The sequence below is a fragment of the Dendronephthya gigantea genome, unplaced genomic scaffold (genome assembly GCF_004324835.1).
Source record: "Dendronephthya gigantea isolate DGI-Jeju-01 unplaced genomic scaffold, DenGig_1.0 000118F, whole genome shotgun sequence".
In the NCBI taxonomy this organism is placed as follows: domain Eukaryota; kingdom Metazoa; phylum Cnidaria; class Anthozoa; order Malacalcyonacea; family Nephtheidae; genus Dendronephthya; species Dendronephthya gigantea.
In genome coordinates, this window is record NW_021163128.1 from 600,395 (window position 1) to 620,609 (window position 20,215).

General features: G+C 36.2%; 4 protein-coding genes across 4 annotated transcripts; 1 reads left to right on the plus strand and 3 right to left on the minus strand.

The window, feature by feature from the left end:
- Nucleotides 1–2,694: 2,694 nt before the first annotated feature.
- LOC114535463 lies at nt 2,695–7,299 on the plus strand. Its single transcript, XM_028556770.1, has 3 exons — nt 2,695–5,772; nt 6,852–6,983; nt 7,132–7,299. Exons 1-3 carry the CDS (start codon nt 2,695–2,697, stop codon nt 7,297–7,299), a joined length of 3,378 nt encoding a protein of 1,125 aa, XP_028412571.1.
- A 4,495-nt stretch (nt 7,300–11,794) lies between these two features.
- LOC114535465 lies at nt 11,795–12,379 on the minus strand. Its single transcript, XM_028556771.1, has one exon. The coding sequence runs from the start codon at nt 12,377–12,379 to the stop codon at nt 11,795–11,797; it is 585 nt and encodes a 194-aa protein (XP_028412572.1).
- Nucleotides 12,380–12,721: 342 nt separating this feature from the next.
- On the minus strand, nt 12,722–13,714 carry LOC114535466. Its single transcript, XM_028556772.1, has one exon. The coding sequence runs from the start codon at nt 13,712–13,714 to the stop codon at nt 12,722–12,724; it is 993 nt and encodes a 330-aa protein (XP_028412573.1).
- Nucleotides 13,715–13,839: 125 nt separating this feature from the next.
- On the minus strand, nt 13,840–15,873 carry LOC114535467. The gene has a single exon (XM_028556773.1). It carries the CDS (start codon nt 15,871–15,873, stop codon nt 13,840–13,842), a length of 2,034 nt encoding a protein of 677 aa, XP_028412574.1.
- Between the last annotated feature and the right edge of the window lie 4,342 nt (nt 15,874–20,215).

The following is a 20,215-nucleotide window of genomic DNA, read 5'->3' on the forward strand; positions in this document are numbered from 1 at the left end:
GCTTATTCTTACGTTATCGCGTCACACAAACAAATCTTTCCAATGAAAGACGATCTAAAAAGCTTAACCTCATGACTCTATATGATAACCACACCTTTTTTAATAGGATACAATCTTCTAAACCATCCACTTTGAAGGATAAAACAGACGAAACTCCAAATCTGATTTTGACTAAAAAAGTAACAACTAACATTGCTACAATCATTTAAGGTCTGTCAAATATATTATGACGTCACAACTAATTTGACTTGGGCTTTCATATGTGTTAAATAATTTTTACCTTCGGCCTCATAATACTGTGAGCATAACAGTACAAAAGAAAGAATTTTTCGTTTGGGAAGGGGAAAGAAATTGTCTCCCTCTCCATGATTCTCATCGCATACGGGCGCAAATGATTCTTCATCCAATAAAAGGTCTCTCAGGTCGAGTGGTAAAATTCCGCCATTATCATCATCATCATCATCAAATCCATCATCTTCAAACACATGAAGATCTGATCCGTCATCATTGTCAAACTATCATCAGATCTTTCATCGTCAAGGCGAACCTGCTGTTCGTCGTTTTGCCCAAATAAGCGGTCAACCTTAAAAACGTCGAGAATATCATGCGCTTTCTCCGCAATAGCAAACGTATTCATTGAAAGTGCATTTTTTGCAGCTAACAAACATTGTAAATGACCACGCGAAAAAAGATGCCTTTCTGATGCTTCTTGCGACTCAAAGTTTATATCACAGTCCACAGTTGTTACTGCCCTTCTCCTTCTTTTCATAATCAAAAATAATTATATTTTTAAGCTATAAATGATCATCTTTAGGCGGAAGGTGATCCTCGACAAAGCTCACAACAAATCGGTTGATTTTCCGTTAATTTTTACTAAAAAATTTGAATGACCATATGTTTGCTATTGGTGGCTAAACTGCTTGCTTTGAACTTTGCCTCCTTATTAGGATAACAGAATGAAAATACTCTGTCATGATTGGTTGATTGGAAAATTGAGCCATTGTTTTAATTTTCCCGCTTAAACAATTGGGTGCGTGTGTTTGAAGCATTTGAGCGTTTTCAGTTTTTTTTTCATTTGCTTCAAATAACGCAGAAAATCTGAAATGTTTTGTGGTCAATATCAGCCATTTGTTGACAAAGATCCGGAGACGCAGGACATCAACAATACGTAAGTACTCAAATTTACTCACATATTTACACACATATTTACATATTTACACACATATTTACATATTTCATACCTTTTCTAGTGACTCATATAAAACAGAGTTGACGGAGCTGGAGATGCCAGTAAGACAAGCCACAACAAGCAGACCGATGCCACCGTGTCTTGGTCAGTAAGGTCTTTTTAAAATTAAAATGGCTACGTATATCCGGCACACTCGTCGTCAAATAATTTATTTCGTTTATTTATGTAGGCTCGTCATTGAACAGCAGACACGAACTTTTTACACCACAGCGACAAAACACATGCTTGCCCGGTATCTATTTTTTGTTCCTTTTCCTTTTTTCTGTGCTATTTATATTGAATAAATTCCACCTTAATTATCATTCTTTTCTGCAATGCCCCCATTTTCAATCAATCAAAACATAGATCAAAATCATCAAACCCCCGGCTCATAAACATAAAATGGCTGCTGCCTGCTGGAAATTGGCTTTATAAATTTTATTTTAATATCCCGTCTTTATCATGGCATGGCATGTCCTCACGAACAAGCTGATGGATACTTTCTATTTATCATGGAAATCGCATTCTTTTCAAACTTTTTTTTATGATTTCCTTTCAATCAAATGTTATTTTTCTTAATCTTGTTTTTGCTTTCTTTCTTTTTTAGAAAAAGCCGATCGTCCACAAGTTGTAAAAACTTCAAGGTCATGTGTCGTCTTTGAAACGGTCTGTTCTGGCATTGTCTGAGATCCAGCAAGAGATTTTGGACAACGTCAAGAAGATAAAGAGAGCGGCTCAATCGGAGAATTTTGATATGGCAAATTGTTCCCATACTGTAAGTTTATAGGTGTTGGGATTCATTATACTGGTATACTTTTGATATACCTTAGATAGAGTTGACCCTAGCGAATTTTTTGATGATAGTGTTTATAAAAAATTAATAGGACAACATCCTCCGACTTCAAGGGAAATTCTATACATGTAAGGGGAGATTCACGGTGGAATCCCCTGAGAAAGAGGTAAGTTGAGTCATAATCTAGATATTTTCTCTTCCCCCTCAAATGGATTTATTCATTACAGTGCATATGGCAGCTTAATTAAAACCTTGAACCATCCAATTTGCTGCCAATCATGATTTTTTATGTCATTTTTTAATGCATGAGTTATGCAGTGAACGTAACTTCTACAGAGCATTGAAGTTAGAGTTTTCCAACTCTCCATCAGGCCTTTCTACTCAAGAGTTAATGCTCAGGTTTAAGAAGTTTGAAAAGGCCAATTATTTAATATTGGAGAAGCAAGGAAAGAAGAAAGGTGAGAGGAATTTTCAAACCATTGAGTGATTATAATGATATATGCATTATATTTGTTGCATTATTCATATTTTAAATAGAAAGTTTTTCTGGGTTGTGGGCTGCAACCTCCCATAACTTCTATAAACAAGATGTTCTCACCCCTAGAATAAATCAAAATTCCCCAATTTTCTGCATAATCAATAGTCGTACAGCAGATAACTAAAAGATCGAATGATGATCTTGGATGATGTCATGATGGTGAACAGACGTGTGTTTAAGTGCTCTGTCTATATGAATTATATTTTTATGTTTGTGGCATTGCTTGTCGTATTTGGCAATGAAAAATCTTATACTGAAACCAATGTGCCATATAATATTACACAAGTTGCTAGAAATAAAATTGAGCAAACGAATTTATCAATTGTTGCTCAAACTGAATTGAATTTCATCAAGCATGTCGAAGCATCTAAACTGGTGAGCGCCGTCCCAGAGAGGAAAAGATCTAGTAAATGTAGATATATAGGCAGGTGTAAGCCTTATTATCCAAACTCAATAAAAACTTTTCGTCTAATGCTTCCATGTGGCGACGTAGAGTTGAATCCTGGACCAAATGTCATAAAGTCAAAGAAGGAGAAACGTCAGCCATGTTGGAAATACCCTTGTGCTGAATGCCAGAAACCGGTAAAAAAAAATCAAAATGGAATTTTATGTGTGGATTGTTCGCGATGGTATCATGCTCAGTGTGCAGGTATTTCAAAGAACATGTTTGTTTCGTATTACTTGAACCATCCTGATGAAGATTGGCATTGTATTAGTTGTTCAATATGCAATCCCTCCGACTCGTTCTTTGAGGACTTACAACAAGGCAAGGAAGGCGAGCTTGACATGTCAAATACTCATAATACAAATTCAAATTCAACAACATTGTCTAGCACCGAGTGGTTTAACATGAATATAAATGATTATTATAAAAACAATTTAAAGATCGGCCACTTAAATATAAACAGCATCTATTCCAAAGTGGATGAAGTCCTAAAATTATTAGATGAATGCAAGTTCGATATCCTTGCCATTAGTGAAACTAAGATCGACGCTTCAGTGTCAAATCTGTTACTTGCACACTCTAATTATCGTATCATTAGACGTGATAGGAAAAATGGTGCAGGGGGATTACTTGTTTACCTACGCTCAAATGTTACAGCTCAGCGTCGAATCAAACTAGAGCCAGAGGGCATAGAGGCAATATGCCTTGACGTTAAAGGCCATGGAAGTCAGTGGTTTATGCTTTGTGTATGCTATCGATCACCAGGGAAATGTAAAATAACAAACTTTATCTCCTCGTGTTTAGTCGCAGCTGAAAGGATGTATAACAAGCGAAAAGAGGTTTTATTCATGGGTGATTTCAATATGAATATGCTTGATAATATAAACGAGAATCCTCTGGGTCCAAATAAAGATCTATTAAACTTCTGTTGTCAACTTTGTTTAACCAACATGATCCAAAATCCAACTAGAGTGACAAATACAACGAAAAGTCTCCTAGATGTAATTCTAGTTTCCCACCAGGAGCAATTTGCGATAAGTGGGAATATGCAATTAGGTTTAAGTGACCATGACCTTGTGTACATTGTTCGTAAACAAAGGCTTCCTAAACCTAAAGCAAAGTTGATTGAATTTCGATCGCTGAAGAATTTTAATCAATCTGCTTTTATTACTGATCTTAATAATGTACCTTGGGACAGCTCTTACGTATTTGATAATATAGATGATGTCTCGCATCACTGGATTTCCTTGTTTCAAGAAGTACTTGATAAACATGCTCCTATGAAACAAGTTCGACTGAGAAGTAATCAATTACCTTGGATTAATTCCGATATACAGAAACAAATACGCATAAGAAACCGATTGTACAGAAAATACAGGAGGGTCTCTAGTAATGAAAATTGGATTGATTATAAAACTCAGCGTAATCTAGTTACAAATTTAAAGAGGAAAGCTGTTAAAGATTTTTGTGCTGAAGCTGCTACCACATCGAACTCAACTGTTGGGTTATTTTGGAGAAAAATGAAACCATTATTGCCAAATAATAATCCCAGTAACACAGAAACGAACATACATCTTATAGAGGATGGGAAATTGGTTTCAAATCCTAGCACTATATTTAATGAATTTTTCACTGCCCCCGTAATCAAGGAAACGATTTTGAATATGTCTGAGCAAGATTTTGTGAACCATAGTAGCGTGCAGGCGATCAAAAATCGATCTTTTGATCTCAATTTCTCATTTAAGCATGTTAGTGTAGAGTATGTTGCTGATCTATTGTTAAATCTAAACGAAAAGAAAGCTTGTGGTCCTGATGGTATCACTCAAAAACTGTTGAAAGCTTCGGCACCTGCAATTGCTTTACCTCTTACCAATTCATTCAACTATTGCATTGACAAATGCACCTGGCTGAGTACATGGAAAGAGGGAAATGTTACTCCAGTCTACAAGAAAGACGATACTGTCAAAAAAGTGAACTATAGACCGATTACTGTGCTATCATGCATACCAAAACTTTTTGAGAGAATTAAATATGATCAATTATATGGTTCGTTTTGCCCTATCTTTTCCACTAATATGTCTGGTTTCTTGAGCGGTCACTCGTGTGCAACAGCACTAATTAAATTGGCGGATGACTGTAGAAGAGCTCTCGATCAAAAGAAGGATGTTGGGATTGTGACAATTGATCTGTCCAAAGCCTTTGACTCCATATGTCACAATCTTTTACTAGCTAAGATGAAAGCCTATGGAATGCAAGATCAAGCACTGCAGTTAATGAGATCTTATCTCATTAACAGGAAGCAGAGAGTAAAATGCAATGGAGTCCTGTCGGATTGGCTAATGTTAAAATGTGGTGTGCCCCAAGGGAGTTTATTGGGACCTTTACTATTTAACATCTTTATCAATGATCTCAATTGGCGTGTCAATGATACATCACTGCGACTATATGCTGATGACACTACCCAATATGCATCGGACATATGTCCCGCCATACTGGAGTATTCGCTTAATTCCGAATTTCAAGTCTTATCCCACTGGTTTAAGGAAAATCATTTGCAAATAAATAATGGGAAGACAAAGGCAATGATCCTGGGAAAATCTGAGTGCTTGTATGATCTGAAACTTGATAATCAAATCATAGAAGTTGAAGAGTCGTTAAAAACCCTTGGCGTGACTTTAGATAAAGAACTAAACTTTAAATTACATATAGATGAAGTTCTGAAAAAATCTTATGGAATGATTGCCGCCCTCCAACGTATTAAAAGAATGGTACCGACAAAAACTTTAACGTTATTATATAAAGCCTATGTTGTACCCCATATGGAATATTGCTCTCAACTGTTTATTGGTGTTAATAAAACATCGAGTAAGAAACTTGAAAAAGCCAATGCATTTGGGCTGAGAACAGTGATGAACTTAGGTAACAATATCTGTTACAACGAACTCTTGAAATTAGCATCTATGCAAACATTAGAACGTAGAGGACTTGAACAATCTCTAGTTTTGTTCTTCAAGTGTTTTAAGCAGGGAGGGCCTGCATATATTTCGGAGTTATTTAAACTTCGTATATCTCCCTATAATCTAAGGCATAATGGCCTTAATGTTGATCAAGAAAAGTATAATAGTCGTTACTTGCATGACTCATTTAGCTATATTGTAGGACATATTTGGAACAATTTGTCATCGGCTGTTAAATCTGCCTCAACGTTGGCTCAATTTAAAACAGAACTGAAACATTGTGAACTGATTGGGTGTCAATGCCAATCTTGTTTATAATCTCATAACTAATAATTTGATTTTAATTTTAAGCAGTATCAAATATTTTAGTATAGTGTAATATAGATTGTTTAATAGTGTAATATATATTCTTAATCTTTTATTGTATATTATATCTAGGTAAATTTATGTCGTGCACTTTAACCATGAGCCTCTGGCTCGGATGATTGGGCAACCACATCCCGTGCTAACGACTTTAAATAAATCATTTATCATTTATCGAAAGTATTTTCATATGACTTAATTGTGTGTCTTGAATACAGTACTAGTCAACTGCTTGCAAATAGTAGCTGTTTCCGCGTAAAATGACACTGAAGCGAACATAGAATATGTAGGTTTAATTTTGTAATACTTCATTAGTTTTGCTCTCTGTTTGATCCATATATATATCTGCTAAAAAGATTCACCCTCTAATTTTTTAAGACTGCAGATCATTAGGAAACTAGAGATATATAATTACTTGTAATTCTGATTTGCTTCCTTAATTTCTCCAATGTATTAACTGAATATAATCTGATAAATTACCATGCTGTATAAATTGCTTTAAAATATTGTTATTCTGTTACATATAGCTGCTTGGAATAGCTGGCTATGCATCATTACTAACTGGCCCAACTGATGTAGTAACCAACAAGGTTTTGCAGTTGATTGGGCAAAAGCATGTTATTGAAGCACACAAAGCCCAATTACAAAATGAGATCACGGTATGTTACATATTGTTGATTCAAGTTTAGATTTTCCTACAAAAGGAAAATATGTTTAAATTAGGTACTAATTGGCGCATCCTTCCAGATATGATAGATCATTCATGAGTCTACAAACATTTGACATAATATATCTTTTTATCTGCAGCGCAAATACATCCGAGAGATCACAGTAGAGAAAGCCAGGAACCTGAAGGATTTCTGGTGTTTATTCTACCAGTGGAAGACGACAACATGGCCCACTGGTCTCTCACAAGATGACTGGCGTTTAATAAAACGTGAAGATTCTACAGCCTATGAAGAATACGAATATTAATTCCATAATTATTTAATTTGTTGTGTATTGTTTTAATATCCAAGTTGTTGTGACAAAATTAGCTAAATTATTAATTGTTTATTTTCGCTTTGTCCATTAGAAATATGTTAATGATTGAACAAAAGAGATGTAGAGATGTCAAAAGAAAGATGTCATATTTGCCTTTTGAAAAAAGTGTGTAACAATATGCATTTATTCACTATAATTTAATTAATAGCTGTCTGGTATTTAGATAAAGACTGCATGGAATTCAGGCTGAGGTGGCATAAGGATGTCCACACAGTTCTGGTATAATTATTAGAAAGATTTATTTATTCATTATATCTCAAATGCTTAATTACAGCACCTAGGAACTTTGCTCAATAAATTAAAATATATCACAGAGATATATCATATAAATGTATTATTCATATTATTTAAATGAACAACAAGAGAAACCGAAACATATATGATCAGTTTAAAATCCTGAACGATTTCAACAGTGTTGACAGATTTTGGAACAATTGAACAAAGATTTTGTGATCGACAATGGCACTAAAAGTTGTTTGAACTAACAGAAACAAACTTGTTTTAACAATGTTGTTACAACAAGTTAAAAAAGACTTGTAACAAGTTGTTGATGCCAACAAATTGTCAACAACTTGTTCGGACAAATTTGATAACATTTGTTCTCAACAAGCTTGATACAAGTTGTTCAAAAAACTCGCTACAAGTCTGCAAGCTTGTTGAGTCAGCAACTTGTCAACAAGATATGAGATTTTTACATGTGTATATTTAACTGCTAGATATACTGGGGGGCGTTTACTTTAATAAATATTGCATTAGAGCAATTGCTATTATAGGAAAAATTTTTGAAGTTGCGCTGAGCCAAATAATCTGATATTTCACTGTTAAATATACTGGGAGGCGTTTCTTTTAATTAACAATATAATAATAAACAATTCTACTGTTACATATACTCAGATGCATTTGGTCTAAGTTCCGCTGAACATTTTCTCGAATATTCTACTGCTAGATACATTGCTAGGCTATTAGTTTAATTAAGTGAATTGGAAAAAAATCTAAGGAAGAACACATTTTTTGAAGTTTTGAACAATGAAATAAACTGATATTCTACTGTTACATATACTGGATGTGTTTATCCTAATTAAACAAATACGAATAAATTCAAACAAAATCTTCTGAACTTCTACTGTTAGATACATTGCGAAGCGTTTAGTCCAAGGAACAATGTAACAGGAAATTCTAAATGATCAAATGATCTTATATATTTAACTGCTAGATATACTGGGGCGCTTTTTACTTTAATAAATATTGTATTAGAACAATTGCTATAATGGGAAAAATTTTTTGAACTTGCGCTAAACCAAATAATCTGATATTTCACTGTTAGATATATTGGGAGGCGTTTCTTTTAATTAACAATATAATCATAAAGAATTTGACTGTTGCATATATTAGAATCATAAAGAATTTGACTGTTGCAGACTATTAGTTTAATTAACCGAATTGGAAAAAAGTCTAAGGAAGAGCACATTTTTTGAAGTTTTGCACAACGAAATCAATTGATATTCTACTGTTACATATACTGGATGCATTTATCCCAATTAAACAAACTAAAATAAATTTGAACAAACTCTTCTGAACTTCTACTGTTAGATAGATTGCGAAGCGTTTAGTCCCATGAACAATGTAACAGGAAATTGTAATGAAGGAAACATTTTTTAAATTCCACAGGATCAAATGATCTTATATATATAACTGCTAGATATACAGGGGCGCATTTACTTTAATAAATATTGCATTAGAACAATTGCTATTATAGGAAAAATTTTTTGAAGTTGTGCTGAACCAAATAAACGGACATTTCACTGTTAGATATATTGGGAGGCGTTTCTTTTAATTAACAATATAATCATAAAGAATTTGACTGTTGCATATACTGGGACGCACATTTTCTCTAATATTCTCTTGGTAGATACATTGCGAGACTATTAATTTAATTAACCGAATTGGAAAAAAGTCTAAGGAAGTGCACATTTTTTGAAGTTTTGCACAATGAAATCAATTGATATTCTACTGTTACATATACTGGATGCATTTATCCCAATTAAACAAACTAAAATAAATTTGAACAAACTCTTCTGAACTTCTACTGTTAGATAGATTGCGAAGCGTTTAGTCCCATGAACAATGTAACAGGAAATTGTAATGAAGGAAACATTTTTTAAATTCCACTAGATCAAATGATCTTTTATATTTAACTGCTAGATATACTGGGGTGCGTTTACTTTAATAAATATTGCATTAGAACAATTGCTATTATAGGAAAAATTTTTTGAAGTTGTGCTGAACCAAATAATCTGATATTTCACTGTTAGATATATTGGGAGGCGTTTCTTTTAATTAACAATATAATCATAAAGAATTCTACTGTTACATATACTGGGACGCATTTGGTCTAAATAACTACATTAGAACAAATAACCGAAATGGAACAAAATCTAAGGAAGAGCACATTTTTTGAAGTTTTGCAGAACGAAATCAACTGATATTCTACTGTTACATATACTGGATGCATTTAGCCTAATTAAACAAATTAGAATAAATTCGAACAAACTCTTCTGAACTTCTACTGTTAGATAGATTGAGAAGCGTTTAGTCCCATGAACAATGTAACAGGAAATTGTAATGAAGGAAACATCTTTTAAATTCTGCTGGATCAAATGATCTTATATATTTAACTGCTAGATATACTGGGGCAGTTTTTACTTTAATATTGCATTAGAACAATTGCTATTATAGGAGAAATTTTCTGAACTTGCGCTGAACCAAATAATCTGATATTTCACTGTTAGATATATTGGGAGGCGTTTCTTTTAATTAACAATATAATAATAAAGAATTCTACTGTTACATATACTAGGATGCATTTGGTCCAAATAACCACATTAGAATAAAGTCTAATGAAGGAAATATTTTTGAAGTTCCTCTCAACATTTTCTCTAATATTCTATTGCTAGATACATTGTGAGGCTATTAGTTTAATCAACCGAATTGGAACAAAATCTAGGAAGAGCACATTTTTTGAAGTTTTGCACAATGAAATCAACTGATATTCTACTGTTACATATACTGGATGCGTTTATCCTAATTAAACAAATTAGAATAAATTCGAACAAAATCTTCTGAACTTTTACTGTTAGATACATCGCAAAGCATTTAGTCCAATGAACAATGTAACAGGAAATTTTAATAAAGGAAACTTTTTTAAATTCCGCTGGATCAAATTATCTTATATATTTAACTGCTAGATATACTGGGGGGCGTTTACTTTAAATATTGCATTAGAACAATTGCTACTATAGGAAAAATTTTTTGAAGTTGCGCTGAACCAAATAATCTGATATTTCACTGTTAGATATATTGGGAGGCGTTTCTTTTAATTAATAATATAATAATAAAGAATTCTACTATTACATATACTGGGACGCATTTAGTCTAAATAACTACATAAGAAAAAAGTCTAAGAAAGGAAATATTTTTGAAGTTCCGCTCAACATTTTCTGTAATATTTCACTGCTAGATACATTGCTAGGCTATTAGTTTTAATTAAGTGAATTGGAAAAAAATGTAAGGAAGAACACATTTTTTGAAGTTTTGCACAATGATATAAACTGATATTCTACTGTTACATATACTGGATACGTTTATCCTAATTAAACAAATTAGAATAAATTCGAACAAACTCTTCTAAACTTCTACTGTTAGATACATTGCAAAGCGTTTAGTCCAATGAACGATGATAATTGATGATAATTGTCTATTGCCATATGACAATTTGCCTGATAATTGCTTTATTTGCTGATTCCACAGCAATTCTAGATTGGGTGGAATATCTTTTCTGGTCGTATTTTTTAGAATTTCCCATGTGATCTTCTTCTTTCTCCTTAAATTTAGCCAAGTCATATACTAATGTATGATAACAATGTATAAAATAAGGGGTGTTCTCAGAGGCGGCGCCTCGGGGAGGACTGGGGGGGACATGTGCCTCCAAATCAATTTTCCAATTCATTCATAACCAATGAGAAATGGGGAGGGGGGTAATGTTGTGTTTTTATTTATATATTAGCAATATTTTATACAAAACAAAAGACAAAAGGTTGTGGCATTTTTATTTATATACTTTGACTATACCGAACTCATCACACAATGGTATACTTATCATTTATAATTAACTTTACATAAAACCAAAAATTTCCTCACGATTGCTCACTGATTTCTTGAATGTCTCACTCCTTTCTTTATTTTTATGTGTGTTCTCAGTTCTATTGTTCTCTAATTAACTTGACGCGTGACATTTGCCACGCCCAGCTTTTAATTAGATGTTATTCATGCATTTAGTATACAACTCCCCTAAAAATTTAGTCAATTTTTATAATGTCAACTCAATATGAAGTGTTCCTCATTTACTTGTCTCTGCGAGGCTCTCTGTTCAGTCTGCATCCTCGGTTTCTGCCAGTTCGCGTATTTTCTTTCTTGCTTCAATAGCTGCTCCCCGTTTCTGCTTTTCCTTTTCAACCGTCTGCTTGTTCTCGTTCTTCCTTTGTTCTATTTTCGTTGTGCAACGAATTTCGAGTGGACACACCAACTGTAACGGTCGTTCGATAGTATGTCCTTTGTGTAAAAGCACTACACCTCGTACTACTCCGTCCTTTCCTTTGACTTGTCGCACTACCCTTCCTTTCTTCCATTCGCTTCTGTTCTTTTCTTCTCCCACGACTAAAACTACTTTTCCGACTTCTGGCGCGTTAACTGGTTTTCCGTTTACTCTTTGACTTTCCATTAAACTGTGTATGTACTCTCGTTGCCATCTTTTCCAAGCATTGTTCTTTGCCCTGGCGATTCTCCTTTGCATCTTCGTAAGCTCATCATCGTCATTCTCTACGTCATTAATGAGATAAGTGTTTTTCCCTCGAATGAGAACATTTGGCGTTAGTACTTCTTCCTCCCCACTTTCGCTTTCGACATAAGTTAATGGACGATTGTTCATATTAATTTCTATGTCCATGAGGACCATTTCCAAATTCTCGAATGAAAGGTGCGTTCGTCCAAGAGTCTTATAAAGGGTCTTCTTTATTTCCCGTATCAACCTTTCATAGATACCTCCCCACCAAGGGGATTTAGCGAGGTTGAATCTCCAGTGTATACCTTGTGCTGCTAGGAAGTCGTGCAATTTTCACTCTTTCGAATGGCTTTAATTAGTTTCGCTGTCGTTTTGAATGTCGCTGCATTGTCAGATATCAGCAACCGTGGTCTTCCTCTCCGAGCGATGAATTGGTTGAGCTTTCGTTGGAATTCCTCGGCTTCTTGGCTTTTGTTAGTTCCAGGTGGATCGCTCGAGACGCCGCACACGTGAAGATTAACGTAGCACTTTCCTTCTTCTCTTACTGATCTTGTATTTTAACGGGCCGGCGTAGTCGACGCCGGTGACTTCGAATGGTTCGCTAGCTTCGGTTCTAAAGCTGGGCATGTTGCTCGTTAGCGGTGACCCATAGGGCTTCGTGGAATACAGCTTGCAGATATTGCAACTGTTGATTAATTTTTTCACCTTTGATCTAAGTTGTGGTATCCACCATTGTTCTCTCAACGCAGCCATGGTATTTGCGACACCAAAATGCTTGATCTTGCTGTGTGTGTGTGCTATTAGCTTTTCTACGAACAGTCCTCCGTCAAGGTATATTGGCTCGTATCCATTTACTCTTCCTTTACACTTGAGAACTTTCGTTACTTTGTCTTCAACGATTCTCCATCCAGGCGCTTGTAATTCAGGGTTGACACTTTGTTGTACTCTTCTTATCCAAGCGTATCTTGCGACACTAATTTCTTCGCTTACAAGTGGTCCCGACTGTTTCTGGTTTCGACGAACTTTTGCCAAACAGTTGTTTAGAAATCTCAACACCCACGCTGTTACTCGCAGTGTACGCCAGTATGTATTTCTTTCTAGCAAAGCGTCCCATTCGTCTGGCTCTCGTTCTTTCGTAAACAGTGCTTGCTCTTTAATCGGTTTGTATTCTTGACTGACAGATGTAGTTACTCTTAAAATTGGTTGTTCTGGCCATTGTTCTTTTTCTAATAACCAATCTGGACCGTTGAACCAGCTTCCGTTTTGCAATCTTTCCATGGTTGCTCCTCTGCTGCCTAGATCTGCGAGATTCTTATTTGACGGGCAATGCTTCCAAACGATACCGAGCTCGCTGGTTATCTCAGCTATCTTCTTGATTCGATTGGAAACAAACGTTTTCCAAGGTTTCCCTGGATTGGTTAACCAGTAAAGTACCACCATGCTATCTAACCAGATCACGATGGTCTTGATAGGTTGTCGTTTAAGAGCATTATGTAAATTCTTCGCCATGTTCGCAGCCATGTGAGCTCCTACAAGTTCGAGTCTGGGTATCGACGTGTTTCTTTTTGAAATCCGGGATTTCGATGTAAGCAACCCTTTGTTCGTTCCAGAAAAATGTTCAACTACCGCTATGGTTACTGCAGAACACGCGCCTTCGTTTCTTTTGAATTCCCTGTTAAGCTCCTCGGTACTTCCACGTTCTTTAGTTGTTTGTTCCATTTGTGCCACTGTTTCTTCAATTCTGGCAAAACTTCAGCATTCCATCCTTTTTTTTCTTCACAAGCCTCTCTATAAATGTGTTTTCCTTCGGCCATCGTGGGTGATATTATTCCCAATGGATCGTACACTTTGCCAAGCTGACTCAAGATACTTCGTTTCGTAACTGAATTAGTCTCGGGTAATGCTGGTACTTGTATTTCCAGAGTATCTGCTCGCCTGTCCCATACATGACCAAGCAGATTTGACGACATTCTTGCTCGTACCATGATATCCCACAACAGCGGTTGGAGGGAAGGCCCAGTAAACATACAATTATTGATACTGGATGCCAGTGGATGGGGTTTGGAGCTCGCGTCAAAAACCATTCGCACTTTGGTGGTTGATGCATCTTGCCTTACGACTGGCTTATGTGGCATGTAGTACACTCGCTCTCCTGATGGCTCGTCTGGGGCTTTCTCAATCACACCGCTTGCTAACTGATCCTCGATAATCTTCTCATACTCTTGCTTCAGGTTTTCATCTTTCGCCAACTTTTTGTTCACGTTGCTCAGTCGTCTTCTGCCTTGCTGTTCGTTTGTGGTTGTTAACTTACTCCCTGGAATCCATGGTATGCTGACTTTGTATCTGCCATCATCTTGTCTAGTTATGTTCTCTCGAAACTCAGCAAGCACTTGCATTTGGTCATTTTCACCACGATCTTCAACTCCGAGAACATCAAGACTATATAACTGTTCGTAATCGTTAACCTCTCTAGTGTACATACAGGCATCGCTCGAATAATTCTCACCACCATGAACAACCCATCCGAATGTTGTCTCTTCCACCAAAGGATCTCCAGGATTACCTTTGTAAACTTTCTCAGTTCGAATTCTGCTGTATGTGCCATCACCGAGGATGATATGAATTGGATGTTCTCCATCGCTGGTCATGTAAAATCCTTTGTCTTGCATATGGGTGTATTTCTTCTTGAGTTCATTCATATCTGGTCTTTTAACTGTGGTAAAATTTTTGAGTCTGGAACCGGTCAATTCAATATCTTCATGTACTTTCCCATCAAGAGAATTTATGGTTGTTTGGAAAATAGGCATGGCTTGAGTCGAGGTGCCAGTCACGGTTACAATCTCGTGGGATTCGTGATGTGTTGGATTCAAATTGAGTTTCTTTACAGCCTCGCGTGAAATAAAGTCTCGACCTGAACCAGTGTCGAGATATGCCCACAGGGTTTGTCCCTTTATCTTGACAGGTACAATGGCTGGAAGCGATTTCTCCTCAGTTATAGTGGTAAATCCAGTTACTAACTTGTTCTCCTGGTCATCTTCATTCTTATCACACAGGCTTGTGTGATGTCTGGCCTTACACTTCAGGCAACCACGACTTCGACATTGATTTCCCCTGTGCCCAGTGCGACCACAGTTAAAACACAGATTCTTCTCAGCAAAGAATTTCTTTCGGTCGGCCAATCGTTTCACTGTTTTGCATTGATCACTCCAGTGTTCATTATTCGAACAAAAAACACAGTGAGGTTTTGGGGGTCCAGATGACTTTTGATACCAGTGTCCTTCTGGTTTCTTGTATCTGGTTTCTTTCTGATTGCTCGTATCTTCCACTTTATTTCGTCGAAGCCACTTTTGCAAATTCAGTAATAGTACTTCCATGGACCATTCTTCCCAGTCATCATCTGCTCGAACCAAGTCAGCTTTTATGTGTGGCAACTTGTTGATAGTGGTCATAACAAATCCGGAAAGTTTTTCACCGTCTCCCAGAGTTTGAATTGCACCGAAATTCTTGCTTAATTTCTCATAGAAATCTTGCACCTTTTCATAATTATGCCCTCTCACTGGAGTTAAGTTAATTATTGCATCATTATTGATTTGTAGCTGCATGCAAATCTTAGGGAAGTGCTTTTCTCTTAGCACACATGCCTCAGAATATTTGCAGAGAGAAGACATGGATCTAACATCAGGAGTTACTGCTATTCAGGATCTGAAAGCAACGATTGCATCTTTTCGCACTGATGAACAGTTCGACTTGTTTATAAAAGAAGCCAATTCATTTGCCAAAAAATGGGGCAGCAAAGTCCTTGATGTTAGTTTTAGTGATGCAAGTCCAACAGCCCTACAAACCAAATGCCGCCGAAGACTCCGCACCCACCTTGCTGATGGCCAATCTATTTTAGATATGTCTACTCTGCAAAACACCTGACCAGATGGCGAGTCAGCGTTAGATTGTTTTAGAACAGAACTGTATTTTCCTTTCTTGGACAAGATACAAAGTCAGCTGGACAAACGCTTTTCTGAAACAGCATGTGAAATGATTAGTCTTTCCCCAACCTTCCATCCACAAAACCTAACTGAAGAAAATGTCCCTGAAGTTGAGAAGATAGCTCAGTTCTATAAGCGTAGCAGTCATCACGTTGGTCAACAATTCCTACTATTTTCAAAATCGAAGCAGTGTGATGATTGGAAGAATGCATACAAAAAACACAAGAACCATGTAAAGGAAAGAAAAGAGAAAGGCGTCAATGAAAATTCTCCAGTTACACCTTGGGTCTGTTTGCCTTCATTGCTTGATGCTTTCAGAGATGATGACCTACACCATCTTTATCCCGACTTGTTCGAAGTCATTAAGATCGTGGTTACATTGCCAGTAACAGTGGCATCATGTGAGCGCACACATAGCAAAGTAAAGATTATGAACAATTATTTGCAAGCTGCCATGTCACCTGAGAGACTTGAAGATCTAGTCCAGATAAGCTGTGAATGAGATGTGGCTGATGATGGATATGACTATGCACTTAAACTCTGTTCTTTAAAGTGTTTATGTAGATCATATCTTATTTACCTACATATAATGTGAATTCAATACAGTTTTAAAAGTTTTGTGAAAGTTTAACTCATTCTTGACTCTTTGTAGAAAGCTGGTCATCTTACTTTTAGGCTTAAGTGGCATAGGGTTTCAGAAAAAAGACTTCTCAAAACGCAGGAAAATGCATTTAAGAGACTCTCAGCATTTAACAGACTCTCAGCAAAACGCATTTAAGAGACTCGAAAAGTCTTCCCCACCCTTGGGCGCCCCTGCCGTGTTTTTGTTATCAACATACATAACGTTGTATCCTACTTTTTTCAACTGTTTCCTTTTGCTCCCGATTGTTTCCTTCAGGCCAGACTTGGCCAAATACCTTAGGTTACACTTTTCGTCTGGAACCGTTGCCGAAGCACTTGCTCGTTTCGCCTCTAGATTTTGAAAAAGTTTTGCCACATATCAACGCTCCTTGCATGACTTCCGGGAACGAATTTTCACAAGTGAACAAGATGTTGAGATCAACCTTTCGTGTTTTCCAGAATTGTCTGACGTCACGGTTGAAATTTTTGACCCCTTCACGAGAAGCTTCAGACAAGAAGTTTCATCCACGCTAGTCATTTCTCTTCCCATGCAGGGCGAGGTCAACTAAAGAAGACACATAGCTTCATCAATATTTTTCAAGTCTATGACCACATTTTCCATTCTTTTCAATCTTGTGAGAGCTATTTTTCCAACATAGGTACTTAGAGTTAGGGTAGGGTTTGGGTTCAAATTGATTAACTATTTTGTAAACCAGGCGTTTGTCATCCACGGTAATAGCTTTGTCGGGGTCGTTGTTTGTAAGATACATCAATCTGATGCATTGTTTGTCCACACAAGATGTGTCTACCACCCAGCCAGGACGATCAAATTGATTGGATAATTTCTATGCTTTGTTCAGTGAGGGTATGAATGACTACTCTGCATTCCAGAGAGGATAATTTGTTGCATGCTCTTCTTCGTACGTTTTGGTAAGATACGTCACTTTTCTCTACCTTTCCTTACCAAATGTCCTTGATTAATATCCCCAATGTCTGGCAGTTGAGATTTTCCCGATCAGTCTGAGCGCTTTCTAGCATTTGCGATACAGGCACAGAAGAACCCATATAGTGCTCATAATTGGCAACAATCCTGAATTAAATAAACCGCCGAAAGAAAGGATGGAGCTTGAAGTGAACCAATTTCGACTATGTTATCAGTAGTTTATTTAAGTGTGTGGAATATGTAATTATGCACAATTCTTTACACCAAAATTTCGGCTGTGTAACTTTCAAGTTCAACAACTGGCTTGTACTTCTAGTTTCATGTTTGTTTTGTTTACATTCATGAACTTGCCATATATAATAAGTACATATATCAGTATTATTTACATGCAACTCCGTCAGTTTTTAACCTTGCGTATTTAGGGAGCAGTCATTATTAATGCCGGGGGGTGGGCCGGAAGATATTTGGGGGTGGGGCCACCAAAAATGTAGTAACCACTTAGGGGGGGCTACAAAAAATTCCAGAGAGAAGTAGGGGGGGCCACCAAAAATTAATGCATTATTTAATAATCATGAAACAACAATTCTGAACAATGAAATGCATAAAATACTAATTAGTCCAAATCAGAATCCGAGGTACATGAATGTTCACTTAATTTTTTGGCGTTGCCAAAAGCTGTAAGAAGTGACATCTGATTTTTCTTTGGTGATGCTGAAATGATCAATGGTTTCTGCCAGAAGTTCATTGTTCCTGAATGCATTGTACGAAATGTCCTTGACGACTTACATTACAAAGAAGCAACACGAGAAACCCGGAAGAAAGAAAAACAAAATAGAAGAGATGCAGAACAGAAACAAAACTATGATGACATAAACTGGCTGGAGATTGTAAAAAAGGGAACAATTAACAAATTAATGGTCAGCACTCTTGATAAATACTTGACAAGGCATAATATGAAAGGCTGCTACAAGCTGAAGAAGAAAGAGAAAGTTGATGCAATCATCAATCATGTGAATCTCCTAGTATTTCAAAACTCTGGTTTGAATGCAGAAAATGTTGGTAATGCTGAGGACAGTAGTAGCAGCTCGGATACAGATGATGAAAATGATGAGGTATGTATCTTGCAGTATATTAATTAAAATCAATAAATCGATTTATGGTAGTTCATTATGAGCCATGAGGTAAATATTTGCAGGTCATCACATGCACCGTTCAGGAAAATGATGCTGATGATGATGATGATGATGCACCAGAGGAGGATAATGATCAAAGTGATACAGTTGAGAACTTGTTTGCAACAACAAGGAGTACATGGCAGATTAGCTGGAAACTGGAGGTGCTCAATGTACATTGGTATAATTATTTATACATATGTTGACGTTAATCCTGTTCTTACATGTATTTATTTAATACTAGATATTTTTAATTAATCATGCAAAATCTATTGTTTATGGTGTTATTTTTTTCTAGCTCAGAGCAAAGACAGATGAGTATGTGTAGAATGGGTAATACAGTACATGTTGTAAGGTTTGATTAAATTTAAATTAAAGTGTCTTTAAAATATTTTGATAGAATAGTAATTACATATAAACACAAGCGGGGGGGGGCTATGAAAAGTTAGTTGATCTAACAGGGGGGGCCATAAATTTTTTCCTTGAAATAGTGAGGGGCCATGAAAAATTTACCACAGGTAAAGCAATATCTTCTGGCCCACCCCCCGGCATTAATAATGACTGCTCCCTTATATAAATATTTTATATATTTTTCCGGATATATCTCGGACATTTCTCAATAGTTTATAGTGCAGTGTGCAAAAAAATTATATATACATACCTTGATTAAATATTATAGACTTTTAAAACAATTTTTTCTCATCAACTTTGAAATTATTTATAAAAAAACTAAGTTAAAAATTATTTTCCGTGCACTTTTATTAGTTATAGACCTTGCCAGACATTTAATAATAAGCGGTTCGTCCCCCCGGTTTCCCATCAAATTTTACCCAAATCTCGTTCAAATACCTCACAGTGTCAACCTCGTACCTTACTTTTAGTTGATTGATCGATTCAACAAATATGGGCTCTGTTTGAGTTTTTCTAACAAATATGTTGTGCTTGATGATATTGGAAAACATTTCTTGGATCGTGCTGTTGAGTTGGTTAAATCTGGGATGAAATTTGTCTATGTGGTTGATAACATAGATTAGGAAGAGAAAGTGCATGACATGAGAGCAGATCACCAAAACAAGAGTGCATGCATGTGCAACTAGCATGGTGTTCAACAGAGTGCCAAGTGACCACTTACCTGACAATGGGCCCCAGAAAGATATCGCAACTTGCAATTTTCGGGAAATTGTTTCATTGTCTGGTGCAGAAATGGCAACAATTCAGAATCGGTATAAAGTATTCATTGCAAGAATCCTGGTTCAAAAGTTCACTGAACTATTTGGTTTGAAGTCCTACATTC